Here is a 26621-nt window from a genome sequence, read left to right as displayed (position 1 = left end):
TAATAAGGATTCCAAAAATTTTACATATTAGTATGTAGGTACACTATTTTCAATAACTTGGTCACAATTTTCGTTCCGCAATGGGTTGATTATGTAAAAATTGTCGAGGTATATTCTGTAGTAGCCTCAAGTTGGTGGAGTATATGGCACAACCCATGTCTGAACGTGTTAAGATATATCATTAAAATCTGTATTGTGGTCTAAACGTCAACACACTAAGCCCTGAAAACCCGCATTGAATGTTAAAACTTTCGTTAAGAAATAACACGAAAACAGCTGAACTTATTAAGACGGCACGCAAATAGTAAACTTTCATTAACAAATAGGATTAATTTTATTTTCAACTAACTGACGCCGCGTGTTTCACCCGCGTGGTTCCTGTTCCCGTAGAAATATGGGGATAATATATAGCCTATAGCCTTCCTCGATAAATGGGCGATCTAACACTGAAAGAACTTTTTCGAATCGGACCAGTAGTTCCTGAGATTAGCGCGTTCAATCAAACAAACAAACTCTTCAGCTTTATAATATCAGTATAGATTTATCTGTTCACATTTAGCCCTACTTATTGGCATGCGCTTTACTACCCTGCATACTGATTCAGGTTATTTGACTTGTAGGCTTTGTTACGTTGTGATCGGATCTGGGATTTAGGACCTAAAAAAACTAAATCCCACGGGGATGACGTCACGGTGTCCGATATCCGTGCATAAAATTCGGTGCACACAAAAATAAACCGTGTTTGGATGTCCAAACTGCACGTGCAGTCAACTTGTCAGCTTTTTGTACATGTGCGAAGGGATGCGAATCTGAAAAAACTTAGTGTAGGAGCCGGTTAACTAATTTTGTCAACCATTCATTCTTTTTGTTATTTTTAGGCCTCTCCGACTCTCTTATTACCATGCCAAGGTTTTGACATCAAATATTTGTTTTTTTTTTTATTTATTGAAACATTTAAATAAACGGAACTAGGATACGCAACACTCAAAAAATATGTGCCAAGCTATTTAAAACTTTTTTAAAATTTACTCGCACTTATTCGTTTTTACATTTTACGGCTTGTGTTACCGCAAGATTTATTTAGAAATAAATATTCGATGAAATCGTTAATCAACTAGAAATACCGGTAGTATGAAACTACTAGTAGTATAGTGCCAATAACAAAGTTTAGTTAACGGTAGAAGCGAAATACGCATCTGTAACCATGTGATAATATCAAAAAAATACAAAATAATCTCGTTAATAATGTACGTTTGGACATCGTAACAATGTACGATGTCCAAACATCACGTGCAGTCGCCTTGTCAGCCTTTTGTACGGCCGAGTGAATGCTTTGTATGAACACATTATAGTCAGAGAGCAGAGGTCTGCAGTTCACAGGTATAAGCACAGGTGTTACCTTTACTAAGGATGTTATTGCCTAAGGGAGCTTGCCCACAATTGATGAAATGCCAGTCACTGTTACAGACTGAGGCTGTATCACTAAATTCTATATATTGAATTATTATATCATATCAAGTCAGACCGTAGTCAGCCGAATTCGACCAAGAAATAACTAATTACATATAATAAAGATAAATGAGTAATAAGAAAATATAAAGATAGGATAAACAAAAGACTAAAATAAAACTCTTGCAGTGTGCTATGTTATAATATAGGTACTGAAATATAAAATCGAGGCAATATATTTTTTTATTTTACATATGTTTCATACTCTTAAATAGCCTCTCTCAGCTGGCTTTAAAAATAAATAAACTGAAAGTTTTACTCTAGTATCCAGTACAAGCCCAATGAAAACTTTAAGAATAATAAAGTCATCATCTCTTGCACTACTTACATGAAAACATTTTCGTAAAATATTAACGTGGCATTTCGTAGTCGATGTTTCTGTGTCCATTATTTTTATTTTTTTATTTCCACCCGCACTTCATAGCCGGGGAAAAGTTTTATGCTTTCTATTTCAGTACATAATTACTTATCCGCTCGAGAGAGCCAAGTTTACATAACAAAAGGACATAATGAAATTTGTGGTGTTGCACGGGGAAGTATTACAGGGCCGGAACAATAAAAGACTGTCGTCATAGATACACATAATATTATGTGTGTCTGCGAGTATAAAATACGTGTATAATACCTATATATAATATTAGTTATAGTAGTTTTATATCTAAATATGTGTTGTTTCTAAATATAAAACCAACATCAACATAATTGGTTGTTTAAATTTATTATATAAAAGGTTTTTCTACTTTTTTATGATTCTCAGTGGCATAATGCAAAACGCTCGAGTTATATAATCGTTAAAATTATTTTATATCAACTAAATGTAGAAGTCAATAACAAACACGCAAGTTAAACTGAATCCAACTAGATTACGAGTATAACGTGATACCAATTTCCTGATACGAAATAGATTAGAAGTTACAACGGAACTACAGTTGAAAGGTAATCCGTTGAAATATGCTCAAGTTTATCGTAACATTTACATAATTGGAGACATTCATTAGCATAATTTCCCTCAAGCTACAATAGGAAACGTAGTAAAGGGCGAGGAAAAGCCTTTTGAATAAAGAGGTATTAGTTCAGCAGATTAAGGGGGCCAGGGACGATATTTATGAAAATCAAATTACGGTTTGTTTTGGTTATTCGAGATGAATAAACAAACGGGGGCGAAAACTGTATTGATGACCTCCTTAGGGTACGATGTGCCGGGGGTATTGAAATATGCTAATTGGAGAATTTGAAATTTCAAAATCCACTCCATTTTAAGCTAATGGGTGTGGGTGAGCTCCCTTTAGTTAGGATTAGCTTCCAAGAAAGTACATTTATTTATTTTATTATATTAGCGGTTAAGCTTCGCTTTGACTTATTTTTACTTACTTCTTCCCTACCCATACCCTACCCTACCTCTGCCTTGTCCCTACGTACTCCCATCCTTGTAATGCGCAGGCGGGGAATGAGTTTGTGGATACCCAATCAATCAAATGGATACAAACTCTTTTCTTCATTATGAGGTCGATGCAATTAATTTAAGACGTGAGTTCAAAGATATTAACATTAACAATAGACATCATACTGATATATAGTTTGGGTATACTCTCCTATAAGCGATGGGTATATCCAAAAGATTTACAAGCAGAACGAAGGTAGAACGTAGCAAAGCGACTATGAGAGAATGCGAGCGTTTAAATGTTGTCTTTTTCGAAATTACCTGAACGCCGAAAAAAAACAGAATAGAAAATAAACGTATTTTAGAAATCTATCAGAGCGTATATAATCTTCAGGATGGTAGCTTCAGTGCAACTATAAAACCTTATAAACGTATTTAAAGGCGTCACAAAAGGAACTTTTCCAAACTCTCGCGGACTTTTACTACTTTCCGAACTTGCATCTAAGTTCCGACTACAATACAAGTTCAGAAATCGGTGCAAGTTACAACTTCTAACTACTTTGTCACTCCCGAACGAATGGAACTTTTAAATCCCGTGAGGTAAATACGAAGTGAAGTAGTCAGTATTATGTAGGTGAGTCTCTAATTGATCAAGTAAATGGTGAGGCGTTTACTTATAGAAAATAAATTATTTTATTTCACAGAAATTAAATCAAATGACGTTGACTTACTTTCTAAATTTGTTTTTGATGTTTAAACCCATTTATTTACTTATTGATAAAAATAATAAAATGTTTGTATTAAGAAATTAACTTGTATAATATATTTAAAATCGATAAGTCGCGAAGCTGAAGTGGCAATGGGCGAAAAGATGATAATTCGAAAAACCAATGGTCCTAAGGTGCGAGAATGCCGACCCCGCACTAGAAAACACAGTGTTGGTCGACCCCCCACCAGGTGGACAGATCGTCAGATCGATCAGAGCGGCTCGTGATGATCGTGATGTTTGGACGTCCATACAAAAAGCCCATTTCCTTTAGTGGACGTCCATAGGCTGATATGATGATGATGCTTAATAGGTACTACTATGTAGCATTCCTGGATGTTACATGCGCTAATATGTATTATATCTTTTATAGGACGAACTGTCAGCTTTTCTTCGTATCGTAAAACTCATTGGAAGTTCCACAAGAGATAGCTTAGGCTTGGCTACGTAACGCAAAAAAGTTCCACTAAACCAAATTCACTTGCACATTACAAATAGCCTTCATTCTTTTTTTTAACTAACTTAAAAAAAGGAGATAGGTTCCCAATTCGACGCGTATGTTTTTTTTAAATCATAAAGTTTCAGGATTTTCAGACAGTTCTTTCCTGTGGTTCGGCTTTAATTAATACGCCACTGACTTGGCATTGCCTTCAAATTGATCAGAAGGTACGATGTTATATTTCGCTTTTTAGTTTATTTGTGTGATTTTGAAGTCGGATGAACTTTCTTTGATAAAAAGATTATTTTTTCATTCTTTACAAGTTAGCCCTTAACTACAAACTCATCTGATGGTAAGTGAAGATGCAATCTAAAATGGAAACAGGCTAAATAGTTACGAGGAGGATGAAAATCCACACCCCTTTCGGTTTCTACACGACATCTTACCGGAACGCTAAATCGCTTGGCGGTACGTCTAGTTTCGCCGTTGTAACTGTGTTAAAATGAACCCACCTGTTTCCATCAGCTAATTCAAGGCCCTATAAACTTATGTATTGTTAGTGTGGTATAGGCAGGAATCAAACTCACTGTAGGGCTGCGGTCGACCCCCTGTGTACTGCGGGGACTGGAGTAGGGGGGCGCTGCGCTGCGCGGGCTGGACCTCCTCAATTACTGCAAAAAAATAATTGCTTTTAATTTCTCAAAAAAGAAAGACTTATTCAAGTATAAAACAAAATGTCATTATAGTAGTATTTCCCGGTGGGTTGGTTTACATACGTTTACATCGTCGTGTTTCACTAAACGACGTGTCTATTAATGCAAAACCTAAAAGCCTAGAAACTTAACACATGGACAACTTTTTGTAAAACAAAATGTCTATACTTAAAAATGATTGTTTCAATTTATTCCTTGAAACCAAAAAGTTCAACACCGTAGACTTCATTTTTAATTTAGTCGTCAAACATTCCAAGACATATGCATCATGTGCAAAAAACATTGTTTACATGAACCTTATTCAATATGGCACTATGTTCTTACTTTTGTGCTTAGTTAAACGGAATTAAACAAAAAGTAAGCGCGCACGGGGCAATAGCTCAATTGTAGCGTGCAAAAGGAATGCAAATTATAACAATTAATATAAATTAATTAAAAAAAAAAAATCATCGTAACTCGTCACCGTCAGCGATTACTTTAAAATCGGAAACACTAGCATGACCGCCGTGAACTTTTTCACGCGGGTGTCGATTCTATAAAACTCCTCGTTGAGAATAATGGTGTTCAACTATGACATTCAAATAACAGTGACACCACATTACCTTGAAAGGTCAAACTTTGTGTGGGAGAGGTCAAACATTAAATTTACTTAGAACCATCTAAAGACATTGAACTATTACTTTAGAGCAAAGATGCCATTTAAAATTAAAATAACTCATCTTGTAGAACCAATGACGAAGGGCAATATCAATTACTGTCATATGAAAAATGCTGTAAGTGGAATGCAAAAATCAAATAAAAGAAAAAAAACGCTCCGCTTTATGAAAACAAATAATTTGGTAAACAAGCTATTCGATTTGAAGTAAGTAAAAAGCCCTATCGGATCAGAGGTTATCTCGGCGGTCATGCTGAGTGTGCATGTATCGACACACTTACCGTAAATTCAAATGTGTCAAGCGAATCCTCCTGGCGACCCTCCCTCCGGTCACTTCCCTGCACATATAAAGACCACCACACTCTTTATCTTCTTTAATTTCTTTTTTATTGTTTGCAAAAACTAATTCGTTAAAATTTCCAAAAAAAATTTAATCTTTCACCACGCATAGCGTTAACGCTGCATGCCAATTCCACGATAAGTTATAAAAGCTACAAAAAATATAAATGGACATACGAGTATAAAACAAAAATGTATATTCCATTCTGTTGATCGGTCTGTCGATCTGTTCTGTGTTTTTGCTGAGACATTTCTATACTGTGTTTGTTCTTGTGTTTCCTGTCTGCATGTTCGTTGTTGTCAATTCTGCTTGTCAAGTCTTCATTTCAATGTTTTTTTTGCTGTTTGGTTTCTTCACGTTAAGCATTATTATGTCTCTCATACGAAAAGATATCAAGAGTGTGTTTGTCTTTAGTTTTATATGTGCATGGAAGATTACTTATTAATATAACAATATCAATGCTTATATTAAAGTACACAGAAGATGTGACAAGGTTCACCAGACAACATTTTTCAAATCTGAAATTGTATTGGACTAAAAGTCATTCCAGTTAATTTTATAATACTATTATTTTCATAAAAACCAATATTGATCTGTTCTGTCTCTTAACCTAGAAATATAAATAATGACAACACAAAATTTAAGCCAAAACGATTTTAAGGACAGAATTCAAATTAATTTCTCTTGCGTGAAAATATTATTGATAGTTATAGAAGATTGACTAGAGATTTCTTAGTTTGGTACGTATGACATTATCAGACATACGAGTACCATTATATTCAAATGTAAGATCCATCTGTAATGTGAAATCTCCATGAAAGAAACACAATTAAAACTGATAATACAGATATAGATAAAATTACTATCAAAGAAATTAATAATCACGCGATAGAAAACATTTCTTTAAAAACTAACTTAGACACGTATGCCAAAAAGATATTCTTTCAAAAAGTTCTTTAGAGTAAAATAGAAGAATTTAAGTAAAATTTTGAACTAGGTACTTCAAAACTGAACCTTGTTCATCTCCTGGTGTACATCTGTTATGTTATTATTACACTGTAGTGGATGCAATAAATAGCTATGTAGAAAAGCGAGATAGTAGGAGTGGAAAGCTGTTATAGAATAGAATAGAAAAGCATGAGTGTCAAAGTTTCAGAAAAGATTCTAACAAAGATTTTTGAACCAAAACCATCCATTAATAATCCCGAATGACAAAATTCTATATGTTGAAAATATAAATTGTTATTTACTAATATTTAACGCTTCAATAAAAATGGCTTTCTTTCTTTGCTTTCTTAGGGAAATTCAAGCGTACTAGTTTAAAGAATAAAACAGGAATACACTTTTGAAAATTACTGTTCATTGTGTTTTCCTTCTATAAATTAATAAAGCTGGTTAGATTTTTCATTTAATTTGTTTTGTTATCCTTTCCCTTTAATGTATACCTACAATACTTATTAATTTACGTACAAAAACTTGAACGAACTTCCATAATCAATTTCAGTTCTTTATCAACTGTAACTCGGGAAACAAAAGTTCCATTTGAGTAGTACGTAAAAAACAGAACTACATTTTTTTCCTTTTCATATTTTCATGTACATGTAAAGTACAATATGTAGTCATATGTAGACGGACTTTATCTTTGTCATTAATTTTATGATGATTTATTTAACTGAAACTTTGACACGTACTTAATGTTAGATTTGTAAGCGATACGTACCAGTTTATATAGGTGGAGTGCTGAAGCAGTACCTAAATTATTAAAAGTTGTGTTCTGACGATCGACAACAATAACTTTATTACCTTAATAACATCATCAAACTTAAGAAACATAATGATTGAATCGGATTATAATTAATTCCATATTGTCAGTTTGTTGATACATATGATATGTATAAACTTAATTCTTTGAATAGAAAAAATATTAGAATCAACTGTTGTCGATCGAAAAATATAGTAATATATTATAATAGTGTCAAAGCTGAAAAGTATCAATAAAATATAGGCTTACAAAAAGTTAATGACAGTTAATTCTGTACAGTCCATGTGAGCTCTGTGAAGTGGGTATGGTGAAGTGTTATTTTGTCATTATTTATGTATTGGGTTCTGGTTCAGATAATTGACGTTCATACTTCATTGTAGCAATGTGGCTTGTGATACCAATACAAAAAATATATTTATTGATTGTCTAATCTGATAAAATAAATAAATTCACCCATTTTGGATGGATCTTTGTTATTTAATCACGATAGAGTGACTGAACATTTGAAACTCGGCACAGAGACATTATAATCTAGAATAGCACTAATGTTAATTCTTATCCCGGATGATAACGGGAATGACGAGGCGGATAAAACTGCATGGCAGAGCTAGTAGGTACTTTATGTTTTTAGTAAAACAGGCCACTAAAGCTTCATTTAATAGTTTGCTGTCCACGATAATAAACAATAAATAGATTAAAGGTTCAGTAAAAGTAATAAAAAGAAAGAAAAGGAAATCAATAAGAGTAATTATAAAATTACTGAACTTTTGACAAAACCCTGCACGAACCAAGCAAATTGCTGAAGCATAAAGCGATAACTATAAGGTGTTGTAGTCTTTGTTCATATTAACTTTAACGATGAAAAAGCTTGGATCTCTTCCATACGCACAATACTCATAAGACATGTACTATATTAAATTGAAATATAAATTACCCATTATTATGGATTATAATAATCTAACTCTATAATATAAACATAAGTGAGCAAATAAACACATGATTGGTTCACATGGCACAATTTGTATTTGCATCCATATTGCACCTGGAAATCAGATATCAAATAGGCCGAAGTTCTCCAATATAACAGGTAGCTCGATTTCAGTAACATTCCAGTATTACTCGTACGTGATAAATACAAATTATAGTGACACGCTGATTTTAAAAATTTGGACAAGTTTAAAAAAATATTTTGAAATTATGTCTAAATAATACTAGTTACTGTTTTTAAAGCATTATGCTTTAAAAACAGTAACTAGTACATTATTGACTATAGAGAATTCTATTTAGAATTATTTGTTAAATAATGAATCTTATATTTTTTTTCCTAGATATTCCGTATTCAATGGTGCAACAACAACTTAACATCTCGAAGAGGCTGTCTACCACCTGTCTTCAGAGGATCCTCGAATACTTCGGCCACATTGCCAGGAGAGAAGGAGATAAGTTAGAGAAACTAGTGATCACTGGCAAAGTGGAAGGATAAGACTTCGAGGACGTAGCCCGATGCGTTGGTTCAACCAAATTCGCGCAACTCTCGACACCAAAGTATACGAAGCTCTGCAAGTCGCGAAAAGCCGAGCCACATGGCGCGACATCGTAAAGAAGCAAGCTTGTGTTAGGGGTCACGACCCTCAGTTATGAGGAATACGACGCAAGGAAGGAAGGATTCCGTATTAAAAGTGATAGGATTACTAATACTTGCATAACTGTAAATTTCGCAGGCGAAGTCACAGACGTTATTTAGGATTCAGTAACTACAATAGTACCGTAACTAAGCTCCGAAAATTCATAGTACCGTTGTATCGGGAATAGCGAATGGTTCACAAAAGCCAAAAGGACCCCGTACCCATTAAGCTTTGAGCAAAAGAGAATGCACGATTAAACCCTTTGCGGTGTTGCAGTGATCATTTTGGGCTTGCAACAGAGACGTATTGATTTCGACTTTATAGTCGGATTGGATACATTTTCAACCGAGTTTTAAAAGTAGGAACAGTTTTTAACCGACTTCCAAAAGGAACAATTTAGTAGCTACTGGCCATGTATGTGATAGATTTCACTGCAATGGTGAAATGTATGAGTAGCACTTAGGACTTGTTTGTATTTCTTAAGTATATTAACCACAATGGCTAACTAAGGGCCTTATTAGAAGGCTTAAAATCACTCAGCAGGTGATAGAGCGAGCTATGCTTGGAGTTTCTCTGCATCATCGAATCAGAAATGAGGAGATCCGCAGACAAACCAAAGTCACTGACATAGCTCAGCGAGTCGCGAAGCTGAAGTGGCAATGGGCAGGCCACATAGTTCGAAGAGCCGATGGACGTTGGGGTCCGATGGTGCTGGAATGGCGACCCCGCACCGGAAAGCGCAGTGTTGGTCGACCCCCCACTAGGTGGACCGAGGACATCAAGCGGATCGCAGGAAACCGCTGAATGCTGGCGGCTCGAGACCGTTATGCTTGGAGGTCCAAGCAAGAGACCTATGTCCAGCAGTGGACGTCCATCGGCTGATAATGATGATGATGATGAAGTATATTAACAAATTGTTGTTTTTTACGTTTTGTTTGCTATTATTGCTTTTAACCTTAAAAGGGCTTGAATTATTTGTCCGTATTTTGTTTGTTCTAACATAAGACTCAAGAGTGTAAAGCAAGAAAATTAATAAAAACCCAGAGCAACATATAATTAAAAGAAATAGGTAATTTCATAAGAAAATCCCAAATTTGACAGCTAGCCAGCGGGTGTTTGTAACTAATATACATTTCACCGTTTGTCAATACCGATATCGAATATCTAATAATATTGGAGAGAGATCTCCAACACCCGGCGGAATGTCAAAGGACACCCGACACCCACTTATCGGCGTGTGATTTCCAATATTTGTCTCTGCAAATAACATGAAAGGACAGATCATGTGCATTTAAAGACAATTCAGACACCCTAGTGACATTCGCGCGAATCAAATATCGCGTATTCTATCCGCGCGAAATTTATATTTAGTAACTATGTATGTAATAGATTTCACTGCAATGGTGAGATAAAAAAAAAGTTCTAGATGACACGAAGTACGAGTAGTTACATATTTGAATTTTATAAGTATATTATCATATTATCATTCATGTAAAGGAACACTTCATATGCGTTCAGGAATTGATATAACTTGTTTAAGAAGTATTAGACAATGAAGCATGCATCTCCGCCTGACAACCAACTAGTCTATTTCAAAGTAAACCAAGCGACTTCCTCTGGTCGAATATAGATTTCGTGAAAATCACACACGAACTCGTTGCCTTACCCGAATAAAAGTGTCAGTCAGACACAGGATGCAGGACAGCTCTGTGTCGCATTTTGTCAAGATAAAATCACATATTTACGTTACAAACTTTAGAACAGAAGAAAGATACTAGCGGACGCCCGCGACTTCGTCCGCGTGGAATTTAGTTTTTTACAAATCCCTCGGAAACCATGGATTTTTCGGGGGTAAAAAGTAGCCTGTGTTAATCCAGGCTATAATATATCTTAATACCAAATTTCAGCTAATTTGGTTCGAGGCGTGAAAGAGTAACAAACATTCATATCATCAAAATCACCAGTTTTCGCAAATCTCGGGAAACCATGATTTTTTTCGTGATAAAAGGTAGCCTATGTGTCAATCTAGAGTAAAATCTATTTTCATTCCAAATTTCAGCCAAATCTCTTTAGTAGTAGCGGCGTTAAAGAGTAACAAACATCCAAACATCCATACAAACTTTCGCGTATATAATATTAGTAGGATATATATAATATTAGTAGAAGTAGGATAGTAGGATTATACGAGTATGAATTATGATTGAAATTATAAAACCGCGCGATTCTTTTCCTGTCTGAGCCTGCCCTTAGTAAGTCTCGCCTACATTTCTCGTCCTACGCGCGAGGCATCTTTATTTCATTAAAACTTTTAATGAGCCCTGTTTAGTGACCTTAATAACGATCTTTGTTATTACTGCACGGCTCATTTTTTTTTACAACGCTGTGTTCTTTCTTGTAAATGGGGACCCCGCTCTCTTTCTTTATATTGTTTCTTTTTACCAGATTGACGAAAGGAGAGTTGTGTACACTACAGCCTTTATATCTACACAATATCCATTGTTTGATGTATTTCAACATAATTTTACATTGGATTTTTTTTCGGTCGGGGGATTTCGATTTTTTATTTTATTGAATAGATCATACTTTTCCATTTGAAATGAGGTGTACATTTCGCCGTATATAGCCTATAGTTATAGCCGTGATAGCCCAGTGGATATGACCTCTACCTCAGATTCCGGAGGGTGTGGGTTCGAATCCGGTCCGGGGCATGCACCTCCAACTTTTCAGTTGTGTGCATTTTAAGAAATTATATATCACGTGTCTCAGTCGGTGAAGGAAAACATCGTGAGGAAACCTGCATACCAGAGAATTATCTTAAGTCTGCCAATCCGCATTGGGCCAGCGTGGTGGACTATTGGCCTAACCCCTCTCATTCTGAGAGGAGACTCGAGCTCAGCAGTGAGCCGAATATGGGTTGATGACGTACTGTTAGTTTCGGCTTATCGGTGTTTATAAAAAAAAACACTTTATTAACTAAAACTGAACTTTATTATTTATAATTTAACTATAGTTCGACAACAAGCTCTATTACTTCGGATCACTATGTTTCGCGACTCGCGAGGACCTGCAAAGGGTCTATAGGCGGCTAGTATTACCAGGGGCTTAGCCTTGTTACTTAGTCCAGACCGGCGGGCATAAACCAGGTCCGTAGCTGGACAGCAATTCGGCTAATCACCAGAACGACTGAATGTTTAGAGGCAGAGCTACGGTTTATAAAGCATATATATTGCTGACAGAACATTTATATCTGTGTCACAGCTCTGCACTATGAATATAGAATTTAGGGATGTAACACCTCCCCTCTTTAAGACGAAGCATCATAGTAAGTAAGATGTGAGTAGAATATTACAATAGTGATCCAAGTATTACAATAGAAGAAATAGAAATGAAAATTAGGAATAACATAATCATATTTTTTCTTTTCCTACATAGGTAATAATATTTAAGATAATACAATCACAAAGAAATAGAAAATAAAAAACTTACAAAATAACATTTTCTTATTATTACAAAAGAACCAGTGTATTAAAATAGCAAATAGTATATAGTAGACTTATGTAATAGTATAAACCAAACATGAAATGGCATTTAATAATTTAGTAACAGTATTAGTATAATAGTAATTATGGAAAAGTACTAAACATAACATTTCAATGTAAATTTCTCCTTAGGAAAGTAGGAGAGTTCTCTGAGCTACTATTGGATTCGAATGCTCTATTATGTGTTTCATAATCGGAGCTAGTATTAATAGCTTGTATATTTTGATTAGGTTTAGTATAGCAGCTATTAAAAATCTGAATACAGCAACCAGAACTAGAATCTAAACTATTATTACGCTTTCTTCGATTACAACATTTTTTATACATTTTGAAAGAAATATAGCATAATACGATTAAAGATACGAGAGTTGTACAAACACTGAAATAACTTCCATATTTAATATGGTAGGGTTGGTTTTCAATCTTTTCAATTTCATCGTTAACTTGATTTAATCTATGTGTAACGTAATGCAAAGAATCTAAGTTTATATGAGATAATTTAATTGGTGTTAGATATGGAAGCGTAGAATTTATTTTCTTTCTGGAACAGCAATCGTCATTTATAATGTTAAAGTTAGGAGTAGGCATATACAATGCAGTTTCGTATTCTACTGAAGGAGAGAATTGCAAGAGTTTATGAAAAGCTGTGCATCCTTTTGGAAGCTTGAGAATTCCTGTTCCAATTATATCATAGTCGTTAATACTATTGTTACATTTAACCGAGAGCTTAGCTATGTTGGATTGAACATATATCCATTTATTATTACTAATCGTTTGCCAAACGTCAATATCACTAACTACGTTTTTATAATCACATGTGTCCGGTATTTTATTTATGTAAGCACTTAGGATTTGCACTTCACACGTAGGATTTGCGACACTAGAATGCACATTGCCTAATTTGCACAGGCGATAGTTATTTGTTAGAGTTTTGCAATCACTGATCGAGTCTGTCATTGAATACAGTAATTTATCGTCTGTTATTGCCAAAAATTTAGCAGTAGGGTTGATCATAGCAAAGGAATGTGGGTTATTGATATCATGGGCAGTAGGAAGGGCATAGACATGGTACAAATTATATTCTTGTAAGAGAACAAGAGGAATTTTAACGACAAATACTATTTTAGAGTCAGTGATGAAACTAGAAATTTGGGATATATCTAAAAGTATGTGCATATTTTCTAAATTCAAGGGTAAGGGAAAATTTTGGGGAACTTTATTTTTATTAGAGTTTAATTCATTATAAAGTTGCATAGGAGATAGTATAGAGGGATGGACAATGTTTTGTTTACCGAATAGGATTGCGTCAATGATATCCTTGAGGTTAAAATTTAAAGTCATTAATGAGCTTTCTAAAGCACTAAAGGTCATTGTGAGATGTGATGACGCTTCTAATTTATTTGTAGTTTGCAAAACGTTATCTAGGATTTTATCTAATTTTTCTATGTTACTGTTAAGTATTTGCTCATTTTCATTTAGTTTCTGAATAGTATTGTAAAATGTACTAATAGTAGAAGAGATAACATGAATATTTTCTTTCATTAAAGATGCAAGATGTCTCTGGTCATCTTGAATTGCATTTATAGCATTAGTAAATATTTGAGCATCGTCTTCATCTAGGGATCCAAATAGTTGTTTAAGTATGGGTCCACCAAAACCGAACCATGAAGACCTTTTAGAACGACCTTTTTCCTGCGTAAGATGAGATAGAGATTGATAATTATTTTCAACATTTTTTAGAAGTATTTCTAAAGGACTAAGTGTGTTAGAACAATCGGACTGTATTTTAGCAGATTTATAACTATGGCAAGTTTCTTTTACGGTATATATAACATTTTTAATGTTTTCTACATGAGGTTTTATGTAAGATAAGTCAGTAAATGTAATAATATTCCAGAAGTTATTGTAGTATTTTAAGATTCCTAGATTATCGAAATATAGACCTGGGCTATCGACTATTGGCGTTATTAACTCGGTTGTGGCGATGGTGCCTGGCGCGATGACCCTGGAAGAGAATTATCGTGGGCTAGTTTAATTTGATCGAAGTGGTAACGGATCTTACGTCTATTAATTTGAATGGTGACGTTATTATTATCATGGGTTTCTATGATTTTAAAAGGACCTTTCCAGACTGGGGAGAGAGCTTTACGTAATCTGTGATGTTCTCTTATGTAGACCATATCTCCAACATTATAGGTTTTTTCTTTAGCATGTTGATCATAATAACGTTTTGATCTTTCTTTACTTCTAAGTATATTTTCGCTAGCTAAATTTCTAGTGGTATTCAATTTATGTTTTAGATTTTTGATGTAATCAGGATAAGTGGCTGTGGGACTTATGTCGTAGATAGAGCTAGGTAAATAGGGCTTACAACCAAATAGAAGTTCATGAGGACTAAAGTTTGTAGTGGTATGTGTCGTACTATTATAGGAAATAAGAGCAGTGGGAAGATATTTATGCCAATTGTCTTGTTCCTTGTTAACAAACGATTTTAAATATTCTTTAAGCGTGCAATGGCTTCTCTCTAGGGAGCCGTTAGTTTGGGGATGATAAATGGTCGAAAATAAATGTTTAATCTTAAAAAGAGATGCCACTTGTTTGTATATGTCAGCTATAAAGTGAACTCCTTGATCGGAGAGAATTGTTCGAGGAATACCGAAATGAGAGATAAATTTAACTAAGCATTCCGAAGTTTGTTCAGCCGTGGCTTGTACTATAGGATAGGCCATTGAATATTTTGTTAAATCGTCTTGGAATGTTACAATATATTTGAATCCTTGGGGTCCAGATTCAGGCAGAGGACCGACTACGTCTGTAAATAGTCTTTGAAGAGGTTCCTGAGAAGTAGAAGTAATTTCCATAGGAGCTTTATTAATTGCTCTTAATGCTTTGTTTTTCTGGCACTGAGAACAATTTTTAACGTAGACTTCTATGTCCTTTTTCATGCCTTTCCAATAATACACATCTTTAAGTTTGTTGTACATACGGTTTGAGCCAATATGTCCTCCCATTGGAGTATCATGATTATCTTTCAATATTATGGGAATTTCGTTAGGAGTAGGATACTTAATTTTATTATGATATATATTTATTTTAATTTTAGTGTTGTGAAAAATAAATGATATGATTTCGTAAATTAATAAAAACCTAAGTTTATCATAAGGATTATCAAAATCAGAGATAGAAATTTCTGTAACTTGTGGATAAAATATTATTAAATGATTACGTAATTCTTTTAGAACCTTGAATATATCTCTGTAGGTGGCTGAGTCATAGTAGTGAGTTTTAGTGAATAGATGGAAGTAGGTTTTGTTGTTAGTAGAAGACACTGTTAGACTATTCAATTCTCTTTCGGACATTTCAAATTCATTTCTGTTTTCTAATGTGCTAAGTATGTTATCACAATATGGGTTGGAAGTATCTAAATCGATAGAGGTAGGATAGGCGATATAAGTACATGCTGTTTCGAGTAGGCTTTGATTTGTTTCTGTAATTTGTGTATCATGTAGCATAGGACTGGAACGTGATTTGATAAAGGATTCATAAGTCAAGTTGTCTGTTGGGTCAATATCATCAATGGTATGTATAGGAGGTCGAGATAAGGCATCGGCATTATTATTGATTTTGCCTGGTTTGTAAATAATTTCATAATCATAATCTTCTAGTTTTAGACGCCATCTTACTAGTTTACTACTAGGATCTTTACAGTTCATAAGCCATATTAGTGGTCGATGATCAGTTACGATTTTTATTTTCCTACCATAAAGATAAGGTCTAAAAGTTTTAGTACCAAATAGTATTCCTAGTAATTCCTTTTCTGTAGTACTATAATTACCTTCAGCTTTATTAAGAGTCCTAGATGCGAATGCGATAGGAAGGTCACTACCTATTTCACCCTGGGAAAGTACGGCACCCAAAGCGTAATTTGATGAGTCTGTAGTCAAGATAAAGGTTTTCGAAAAATCAGGATATTGAAGGATTGGTGCATTAGTAAGCATGGTTTTAAGAGTATTGAATGCGTCTTACTGTTGTTGTGACCAAATGAATTCAACATCTTTTCGTAAGAGACTAGTTAAGGGTTTAGTAATTTTAGAGAAGTTGTTAATAAATTTACGATAATAACCTGCGAGACCTAAGAAGCTTTTTATATTTTTAGGTGTTCTGGGAGTAGGGTATGAAGCTACAGCTTTAACTTTATCGGGATTAGGAGAAACTCCTTTGTCTGAAATGATATGACCAAGGTAAGCTACTTCCTTTCTAAGGAATTCGCATTTATCTGGCTGTAGTTTGAGATTATGTTGCCTAAGGGCATTAAAAACTAATTTGAGTTTACTGATATGGCTTTGAAGATCGTGAGAATAAATTATAACATCGTCTAGATAAATGAAACAATGTATTCCTTGGAGGCCAGAAAGTACAGTATTCATGAGACGTTGAAATGTGGCAGGGGCGTTTTTTAGTCCAAAAGGCATTCGGGTATATTCGTAGTGATTGTTATTCGCTGAAAATGCAGTTTTTGGAGAATCTTCTTCATTCATGGGAATCTGATGGAATCCAGAGGCTAGGTCTAATGTGGAAAAATATTTACTGTGTCCTAATTGATCTAGTATTTCGGTGATATTAGGGATAGGGTAAGCATCGCCTACAGTGATGTCATTTAATTTCCTATAATCAACGACAATACGCCATTTCTTTTGGCCAGAAGCATCGAGTTTCTTAGGAACGATCCATATTGGAGAAGACCATGGAGAATTAGAAGGTTTTATAATTTTCTGATCTAGCATTTTTTGAATCTGTTTGTTAACTTCCTCTTTATGGCATTCTGGATACCTGTAGCTTTTGACATGAATGGGCTGAGAAGAAGTAGTTTTAATTTCGTGACGTAGAGTGTTAGTATGAGAAAGGATATCGCCATTAAGATAAAATAGGTCGGAATACTCTTGACAAAGGTTTAGGAGTGCTTTTGACTCTTCTGAGTTTAAGTGAGATGACCTGATTTGGCTTCTAACTTCTTTATTACGATCTGAAAATTTTGAGAGTGAATTTACATTAACATTGTTAATAAAGTTAGTCTCTATTTCCTGGAATGTATCGCAGGGATGAAGTTCGACGCAAAAGGTTTGAATTTTGACTTCTGTATTTGTCGTATTTAATATAGAAACGTTTACATGATTATTAGGCTTTACTGTAGTCAAGCAACTGGACAAGTATACTCCTTTTTGAATTTGCGATTTTTCAATGTAGCCAGTTTTTATTTCTGGATTGATGACATTGCATTCTATCATCATTTCACATCGGGCAGGTATTAAATATTGAGGTTTTGTAAAAAAGATTTTGATTTGGTGTTGACCAATATGTAGAGCGTTTTTACCATATTGTATAATGCAATTATTATTTTTCAAGAAATCGTTACCTATTATGCCATCGAAATTAAATCCAAGGGATTCAGATACAAGGTGGAATTTACTATAAATTGTTAGTAACTTTTCTAATCTAATATCTAGTTGAAAATGGCCAAAACTTTCTGAGTATTGGGCTGTTTCATCTATGCCTTTAAATTGAATTTTTTCGGATATGAGTTCAGGTTGTTTTGATAGCGAAGTCCTTTTGATTAAGGATATGCTTGATCCTGAATCTATTAAAAGTATTAACGGTTTACTTGAGTATTTTGAATGAACATAAATATGTGGTAAATGAACTTTATCATTATATTGAATTTTATAAATTGTTTCGGAGCTAGATTTTGCTATTATATTTTTCGTAGGAGTTTTACGGGTTTTGGTATAAATATTATTTTTCTTAGTATTTTTATGAGTGAGTTTAGAGGATTTAGTAGGTTCAATAGGCTGAGTAGATTCGATGGACGTTTTGGATATCGTGGGTTTGTTAGATACAGTGGAATTAGTAGATACAGTGGAATCAGTGGATACGGCGGAGTCAGTGAGTACATTAGAACTAGTAGATGCTGTGGAATTAGTAGAATCAGTGAATTTAGTAGAAATAGTAGAATCAGTGGATTTAGTAGAAATAGTAGAATCAGTGGATTTAGTAGGATTTTCACCGTCATGGGTTTGGGACTGGTTACCCTGTTCGTTGGCGCGTGTAATAAATGTATTATTTTTTTCATAATTGACTGTATGATGAAAATAGGAATTAATATTATTCTTAGCGTCATTTTGTACCTGGGGTCCTGAGCGACGCAAACATGGAACCCTAATTAGTTTAAAAAATTGTCCTCAGGTATGTTATGTGAGTTATTCTGGGGACTATTTTCGTAAAGATTATATACTTTATTATTCTGATTTTGAGGAATTTGGCGCTTGGCATGGTTGTATTGCCGTTTTCGGCATTGGCTTATATCGTGGCCTAAATTTCTGCAATATCTGCAAATTATTTCTTTAGGAGGTGGTGTTTGTGAATAATGAGTTATCTGTTTATCTTGCGCATGGTATGAGTTAGATTTATAAGGAAATGGTTTGGTTTGGTTTAAACTAGAAGAATGAGGAGTTGACGGAAAAGCGGCTTTATGCACAGATTGATTAAAATAATTCGATCGGTTCGGCCTATGTTCTATGGGTCTCTTTGATGACTGGGCGAGATTGTAAAATTTTTCCTCTTGAATCGCTAGGTTAATAGCTTCCGCGAGGTTACAAGGGTCCCTACACCTAAGAATATTAGAAATATGGCTTGGTAAACCTAACAAAAAGGTGTGCAAGGCGAGATCTTCCGTGTCGGCAAGTCTCCCTTTTATTTCGCCAGGATCCTTAGTAGAATGGGAAATATCAGTTTGTAATCTGGTTAAGAATGTTTCGAGACGCAAACTGTATTCTAAGATGGTTTCATTTGGTTTCATCTTGCAGTTTTGGAGGTCTAAAAGTAGGTGGCTTCGGTGTTTAGTTTCACCAAAATTGGATTTTAAAAATTGTTTTAGCTCAAACCAATCATCAAACACCTTCAATGAGCAGGCTATTTCGGCTTTCCCTTCTAATTGTGAAAGAATATACTGGAAGAGGATGTTTGCATTTGTCGGATTTACTAAGCGAAGGGCGTTTTCAGAGTTTCTTATGAATGATGTTAGTTTGTTTCGATCACGGTCGAAAGGTTTTATGAATCGGGTTAAATCGCTAAAATTCATTCTAAGGGATTCTGCGGGGGAAATTTGGAGTGGAGCGGGTGTTTCTTCCCGTTTTGCCATAATAACTTAATATTTTACGCAATAACAGAAAATAAACCAGTGTAATAAAGTCAATGACTCGAAAAAATTACTCACAGTAGTACAAGAATCGGTGTCATTGATGAGTCGGCGAATTAATCGGAGCAGCGGCGCAGTGTGTTGCAACGCCGGGTGAGTCGATCTGGGTCGCGCGTGCAATCCCGCACGCCTCGTCGCGATGTAGGTGATGTTTCAGGAGTCTGGACCGCGTGGCAGCACCTCTCGGCTGGGCAGTGAACCCTCGGGAACGACAGGGTATGGCACGATGTGGTCTTATTGTCGGAGTAGCTGGGAGTCTGACTATCCGTCTGTCAGAGAGATCAGGAACGGCAGCAGGGCAGGCAGCTTGGCTCGGAGAACTATAGTTTCTGGACGTCGTCAGGAGTAGGCGTCCAACAGGAATAAATCCCACTTCTGACACCAAATGTTAGTTTCGGCTTATCGGTGTTTATAAAAAAAAACACTTTATTAACTAAAACTGAACTTTATTATTTATAATTTAACTATAGTTCGACAACAAGCTCTATTACTTCGGATCACTATGTTTCGCGACTCGCGAGGACCTGCAAAGGGTCTATAGGCGGCTAGTATTACCAGGGGCTTAGCCTTGTTACTTAGTCCAGACCGGCGGGCATAAACCAGGTCCGTAGCTGGACAGCAATTCGGCTAATCACCAGAACGACTGAATGTTTAGAGGCAGAGCTACGGTTTATAAAGCATATATATTGCTGACAGAACATTTATATCTGTGTCACAGCTCTGCACTATGAATATAGAATTTAGGGATGTAACAGTACGTACGTACATTTCGCTCGTTAGTCGTTACCTACTTCAACCAGTAGCAAAAAAAAATACATCAGTAAAATATGTAGCCTTTTTGGCAGTCAGACACGCAAAATAGCGTTTATAAAAAGAGGCAATATCAATAAGAACACCGTGTCAAGTGCGCCCCGACGCGGGGGAGCTACAATAAAGGAAAAAGAATCACTAGTGATGTACCCGCCCCGCACGCGTCGCTTTGCCGAAACGTTAGGCCGAAATGTTTCGGCACATAACTTTCGGCAAACAACTACTCTAATAATAGTTCGGGGGGAACTCAAATATTAATCAAAATTGTGTATCCTTCGTAGTTTAACTAGAAAGACGCCTGCAAATTTTTCTAGTGTTAAGTTTGGTTTTATTTGGGAAACTTTTTACTTAAATCCGATATCAAGAAAACAAAATCTATATGTTAAAATAATAAACTTATTGATGACATTAACGTGACGAGATACCTACTCGATCTTAAATAAATTAAGCCTATAGATTTTGTTTGTAATATTTACTTTCAAAAAAATCTTTTTAAATAGGTGACACAAATTATTTGACACAAGCGAATAATTTAAAAATTAATTTGTCTACTAGAAAGCGAAGTAAAGCTGGCAAAATATAGAAAAAGTTACACCTGTTCCAATAATCAACTGCTAAAAATTATCGGCCTACGAGCCTACTTTCTGATGAAAATGTTTAATTTTGATAAGTTCAAAACAGATAAATTATGCTTACCAAAGTTTACTAGCAAGTAATCAAATAACTACGAGTAACTAGACTAAAATATCAAAACGCCCACGTTTAAAGTAACACAACTTTTTAATGGAAAATGCATTAAGGTGGATTCATTACATTTTAATTCAGTTTGGAAGATAATTTTAAAGTTAGAGGCATAATTTAAAATGTAAGCGTGTATTTAGTAACTTTGTTTTTAAGTTGTAGTTTTTATATATTATTACTTGTCAGAGCCCGTGGATGGTTAAGTAGATATCCATCATTTATAAATAGAACATCACCATTCGGTGCTCACTCGTTGGGAACACACACACATATTATTATACGTGCCCACACCTACTAGTACGCCTCACACATACCTACGCTTCAGGTTACACCAACACATACGCCTTAGGTTAGTTAAGACATATAGGTGTTAAGTCTCTGTGATGTTTCTAAATCATAGCACATACCGGGTTAAAAAAATAATAGCATCAGGTGGTGCTACTATGGAATTATATAATACTAGCCGACACCCGCGTCTTCTTCCGCGTGAAATTCAGTTTTTTACAAATTCCGCGGGAACCATGCACTTTTCCGGGATGAAAATTAAAATCTATTTCCATTCCAAATTTCAGCCGAATCGCTTCATTTGCCGCAGCGTAAAAGAGAAACAAACATACTTACACACCTACACACAAACTTTCGCCTTTATAATATTAGTGTGATTTTGCATATTAAAAAAAAAACTATATATGCTATAATCTATTCTTTTGGTATCGCAGTAGTGGGGTAAAAGAAAAATTTTGCGTCCGAAATAAGCAGCCGAATTTCACTACAGCCGAATGTTAGGAGCATCACTAGTTTTTACATATAATTGAATAAAGTAATTTAGTTTTTTACAAATTCTGCGGGAACCGGTTAATCCAGAGTAAAATCTATTTCCATTCCAAATTTCAGCCGAATCGCTTCAGTGTAAAAGAGGAACAAACATACTTACACACTTACACACAAACTTTTGCCTAATATTAGTGTGATTTTGCATATTACAAACAAATTATGCGGCCAAAATAAGCCGAATTTCACTACAGCCGAATGTCAGGAACATCACTAGTTTTTACATATAATTGAATAAAATATTGCGGCGGAGTCAATATCTGCGCGGGCAGGCTGTTGCTGTGAATACTAATGCCGCGGCGCTCGCGGCGGGGACTCATCCTGACAATGGTACCAATTTGCTGTAACCAAAACTTACTATAAAAGAAAATCTTACATACTCGTAGGTAGTATATCAAAGATATCTATACCAATATTATATAAAGGAAATATTTGATTGTTTGTATTTTTGTTTGCATTTAATAAGCTCTGAAATACTGAACCGATTTGAAATATTATTTCACTGTTGGGAAGCTACTATCTCCGAGTGTTACTCGTATAAGCTATATTTTATCCCCGTATTCCTATGGGAATAATGAAAAAGAAATAGAAAGAAGAGTACAGCAAACATGGAATAAATACTGGAGTCTCAAAGAGATTTTTAAAAGTAACATGGCGATACCCGTTAAAACCAAATTTTTGAATTCTAACCTCCTGCCAGTGTTGAAATACGGATGCCAAACTTGGAAATACACGGCCAAAGCAAAAAACAAAATAAAAACCTGCCAACGTGGCCTTGAACGTAGCATGCTAAAAATAAAAAGATTGGATAAAATAAGACACACAAAAATAAGGTCTATTACAAAAGCCACCGACGCCTTGAGCTATGCACTAAAACTAAAATGGAAGTGGGCAGGGCACGTGGCTAGACTGAAGGATCAAAGATGGACTTATAAAGTCACTTTGTGGAGAGGCCCACAAGGCAAAAGAGGCAGAGGAAGACCATTGGCGAGGTGGGAAGATGAAATTAAAAAAGCAGCTGGCCCATATTGGTACCAAATAGCACAGGACAGAGACAATTGGACATCTTTGGAGGAGGCCTTCACCCATTCTGGGGTTCTTGTGTAAAATAAAAGAATTACTAACGTTTTAACATATAATTAAGTTATTATAAAACTCTGTAAATTTATGCAAGAAATAAAAGGCTTTTTTATTTTATTTATTCCTATGGGAACAGGAACAACATTCTTCTAGTAACTATAGCTTGGCAACTTCGTTCGTAACACTTCCGAAAATCTGCGCGGGCCGGGGGCCGTGTAGCGATGAATGAACAATCCACGACTGATGCACCTCACTTCCCCGCACGTACGATTTCACACCCGCACAGTCTTTTCCACCCGTCGCCCGCATATCATGGGAGTGTCATAAACTAACTTGCCAGACTATAAAGCATATTTCTAGAGAAAAATAATATTCTAAAAAAAACTACTTGAAATTATACATTGGTATATCATAACTGGCATATACATTTTTTTTTAATAATTTAGTATCCAGTAGACGAATGCTACCCCTAATTTCCAATCATTCGCTAATACCAGAATTTATTTTAATTTATAAATAACCAAAATTTCACAACCCGACCACCTTTTCAAATGTCTAGAATAAATATATCTAAGTCAACATTCAATCAGGACGACGTCGATTATAATATTGGGTCTGCGAGAGTGTAAAAAAACCAGCGGACGCCCGCGACTTTGTCTGTCCTTAGATCTCCTGAATCCGGCCCTGTCGTAAAATCCTTTCTTAGCGGACGTCTACTAACTACAAACCGTATACTAACTACTAACTACAAACCACCTCCCTGCCAAAGTTCATCTTTTTACGTCTAGCGGTTTTCGATAGTGATTGTCGCTTTTATATATGTATTGAGATTATAATTATATCGTCTTAGAGACAGCCAACCAGGTAGTATCAGTTCAACACGAAATAACTCGCAACAGTCACAAGTGAAGGTAGTTCGAACATAAATAATGCAGCATATCGACGTATACCACGAAACGCTCGGAATATCGAATCACTGGCAGTTCTATGAAATTGATCACTTCGGTCACGACACTCCTACAACGAGGTCCTATAATTATGTCGCCAATATACATCTTTATAATATAGGTATAGACCCCGGCAGGTAAGTTGAACCATAATGACATTGTCTGCGCGAGTACAATTAATAGAAATAATTAAATTGTAGTGTCTGTCTGTGTAATCACAGACAGACACTACAATTTAAGTGTAGGAGTTTAAGGAGTGTTACCTAGCTATACTTTGTAATACAAAGTATAGCTTGGTAACACTCCCGATAGTCCGCGCGGGCCGGGAGCGGGGTAGCCACAGATAAAGGAATTAACAGCGTTAGCTTTTAGCGATGTCTGTTCTGTGGGGGTAGCGATGCCCGCGCCCACGACTTCACACCCGCGCAGTCCTTCACCTCGTCGCCCGCATATCATGGGAGTGTCACAACGAACTTGCCAAGTTATAACTGTGTCTTTTCAAGAGCCTATGGTTATTTACAGGATAACAAAACACAAACAAGGGTTTTTTATAGTTTTTGTCTGTCTGCTAAGGAACGGCTGATTTTCTATAAACAAACGGCTTTGTTTTAACTAATACCATTTTTTTTTATTATATTTGTATTCCTCTTTGTCGCTACATTCTTGGCAGAGCGGTTGTGGTCGGTATTTAGGTGTTGTGGCAAGCCTCACTATTCGGCGCCATTCCTTTGGTAGTGTAGGTCTCCTATCACATTAAGAGGGAACGAGAAGCGAACGAAAGAGCGAATCATGGAGAGCGTTTTTCACTTGGTCAGTCCGGGTGACGTGCCATCAGCTCTTGTGCCCTCCACTTTTCCTTGCACTACAAGTCATTATATGTGTCGTCTCGTCATTTGTTATGTCCAAAGAAAGTTAGTATACGACGTTGGTTGGAAGAAAAGTAAGACGCCCAGTTCTAGGAGGATTGAGATGTTGGTCCGGAACTGTGTCCAGGGCGTCTAACTTCGTTTCTAACATTCTCTCAGATTTCTTTATGGTCTTAGCACCATAAAGAAATACTTGTACAGCCTTAAGGAAAATTATATAATATATAATTTTAAGTCAAATATTACTTTTCCTGAATTGAAACTGAAAAGTACTTGGACTACACATACATGGTACTTCATTACAATTCATTTCAATTTGTGCCCCTCTGTGCTATGCACAACCCTATTTTGAACCTACACACAATGGAAGAATCGACCTTAACATTCACAATTTAAGATTACGATTCGTATACCGCAATCAGGTGCCTATTTCCACTGGCACTGTCAAAAGGAATTTCGACTCTATTTCTTTGTACGTAGATACGGAATTCACAGAGCACCATTTTGTAGGGTTGTTGAATATTTTATGTCAAGTCGTGTGATGGGACAGAATTCGTACGGTCACGAAAGTTAACAAGGTAGAGTGAACGTACTGTAAGGTACAGGATGTTTCGGATTGCAAGTATTGAATAAACCTCGTATTTATTGATTACTCCTAAAAAGTTACGTATTAAGAGTCCATTTATATTTTATTTATTACTATAAAAAACGTAATTTTTTAGATTTAAAAACGTACTTTGAAACAAACATACAGCCGCATATAGAATATCCTCCTTTTTTGAAGTAGGTTTTAAATAGAGGTACATTAATTAACAGTAATACATACAGTCGACACATAGTAAATATTTTATATTACCGCAAAGATGTTTCATGAATGGAAAAAATTAAAAGGGCGTAGCATAAAGTTTATGTTTTGTATTTTTTTATTTAAACAAATCAAAAGTCGATTGTGGATTTGATATGTCATTACGGTTTTACCAAAATTGGATAGTAAAGTAGTAAGTAGTAAGGCGATAAATAGAGTCATTAACTAAGCCATGAGAGTTACAGATACGCCTGGTTCGAAAAAGCTAATAAAATACTCAGCCAGGTGAAATAATAGGAAACACCCTGTATACACACAGTATAGTAAATATATCGAAAAGTTTATTTTGAATACGCTTTGAATATGTCATGTGCATGTTGAAGGAAAATCTATATATCAGGGAGTTTGAGGCGCTCAGGTTTGCGCTTTGAGGGCGAATTTAGCTCCGTATTTTTCATTTTATTGTGAAAATTGGCGACGTCACCACTACTGCGGTCTATGGCTTTACAGAAAATCCGGCTTTGGTCTGGTAAGACAATTTGCCTTATTGCAATGAAGTT

At 35.4% G+C, this 26621-nt stretch overlaps 2 protein-coding genes across 9 annotated transcripts in view; both read right to left on the bottom strand.

Annotated features, from left to right (window-relative positions):
- LOC112048265 (heterogeneous nuclear ribonucleoprotein L) overlaps positions 1-26621 on the bottom strand; it is a 388713-nt gene that overhangs the window by 21609 nt on the left and 340483 nt on the right. For all 8 annotated transcript variants that reach the window (XM_052886923.1, XM_052886916.1, XM_052886918.1 and 5 more), the window contains exon 6: positions 4683-4766. In XM_052886923.1, coding sequence (XP_052742883.1) covers positions 4683-4766 — 84 coding nt within the window. The remainder of the gene's footprint in view (positions 1-4682; positions 4767-26621) is intronic.
- Positions 12172-14271, bottom strand: LOC128198946 (uncharacterized). Its single transcript, XM_052886915.1, has one exon. It carries the CDS (start codon positions 14269-14271, stop codon positions 12841-12843), a length of 1431 nt encoding a protein of 476 aa, XP_052742875.1. The 3' UTR covers positions 12172-12840.

This window comes from Bicyclus anynana, chromosome 18 (genome assembly GCF_947172395.1).
Source record: "Bicyclus anynana chromosome 18, ilBicAnyn1.1, whole genome shotgun sequence".
NCBI lineage: Eukaryota > Metazoa > Arthropoda > Insecta > Lepidoptera > Nymphalidae > Bicyclus > Bicyclus anynana.
This window is presented reverse-complemented; position numbering and strand designations above follow the sequence as displayed.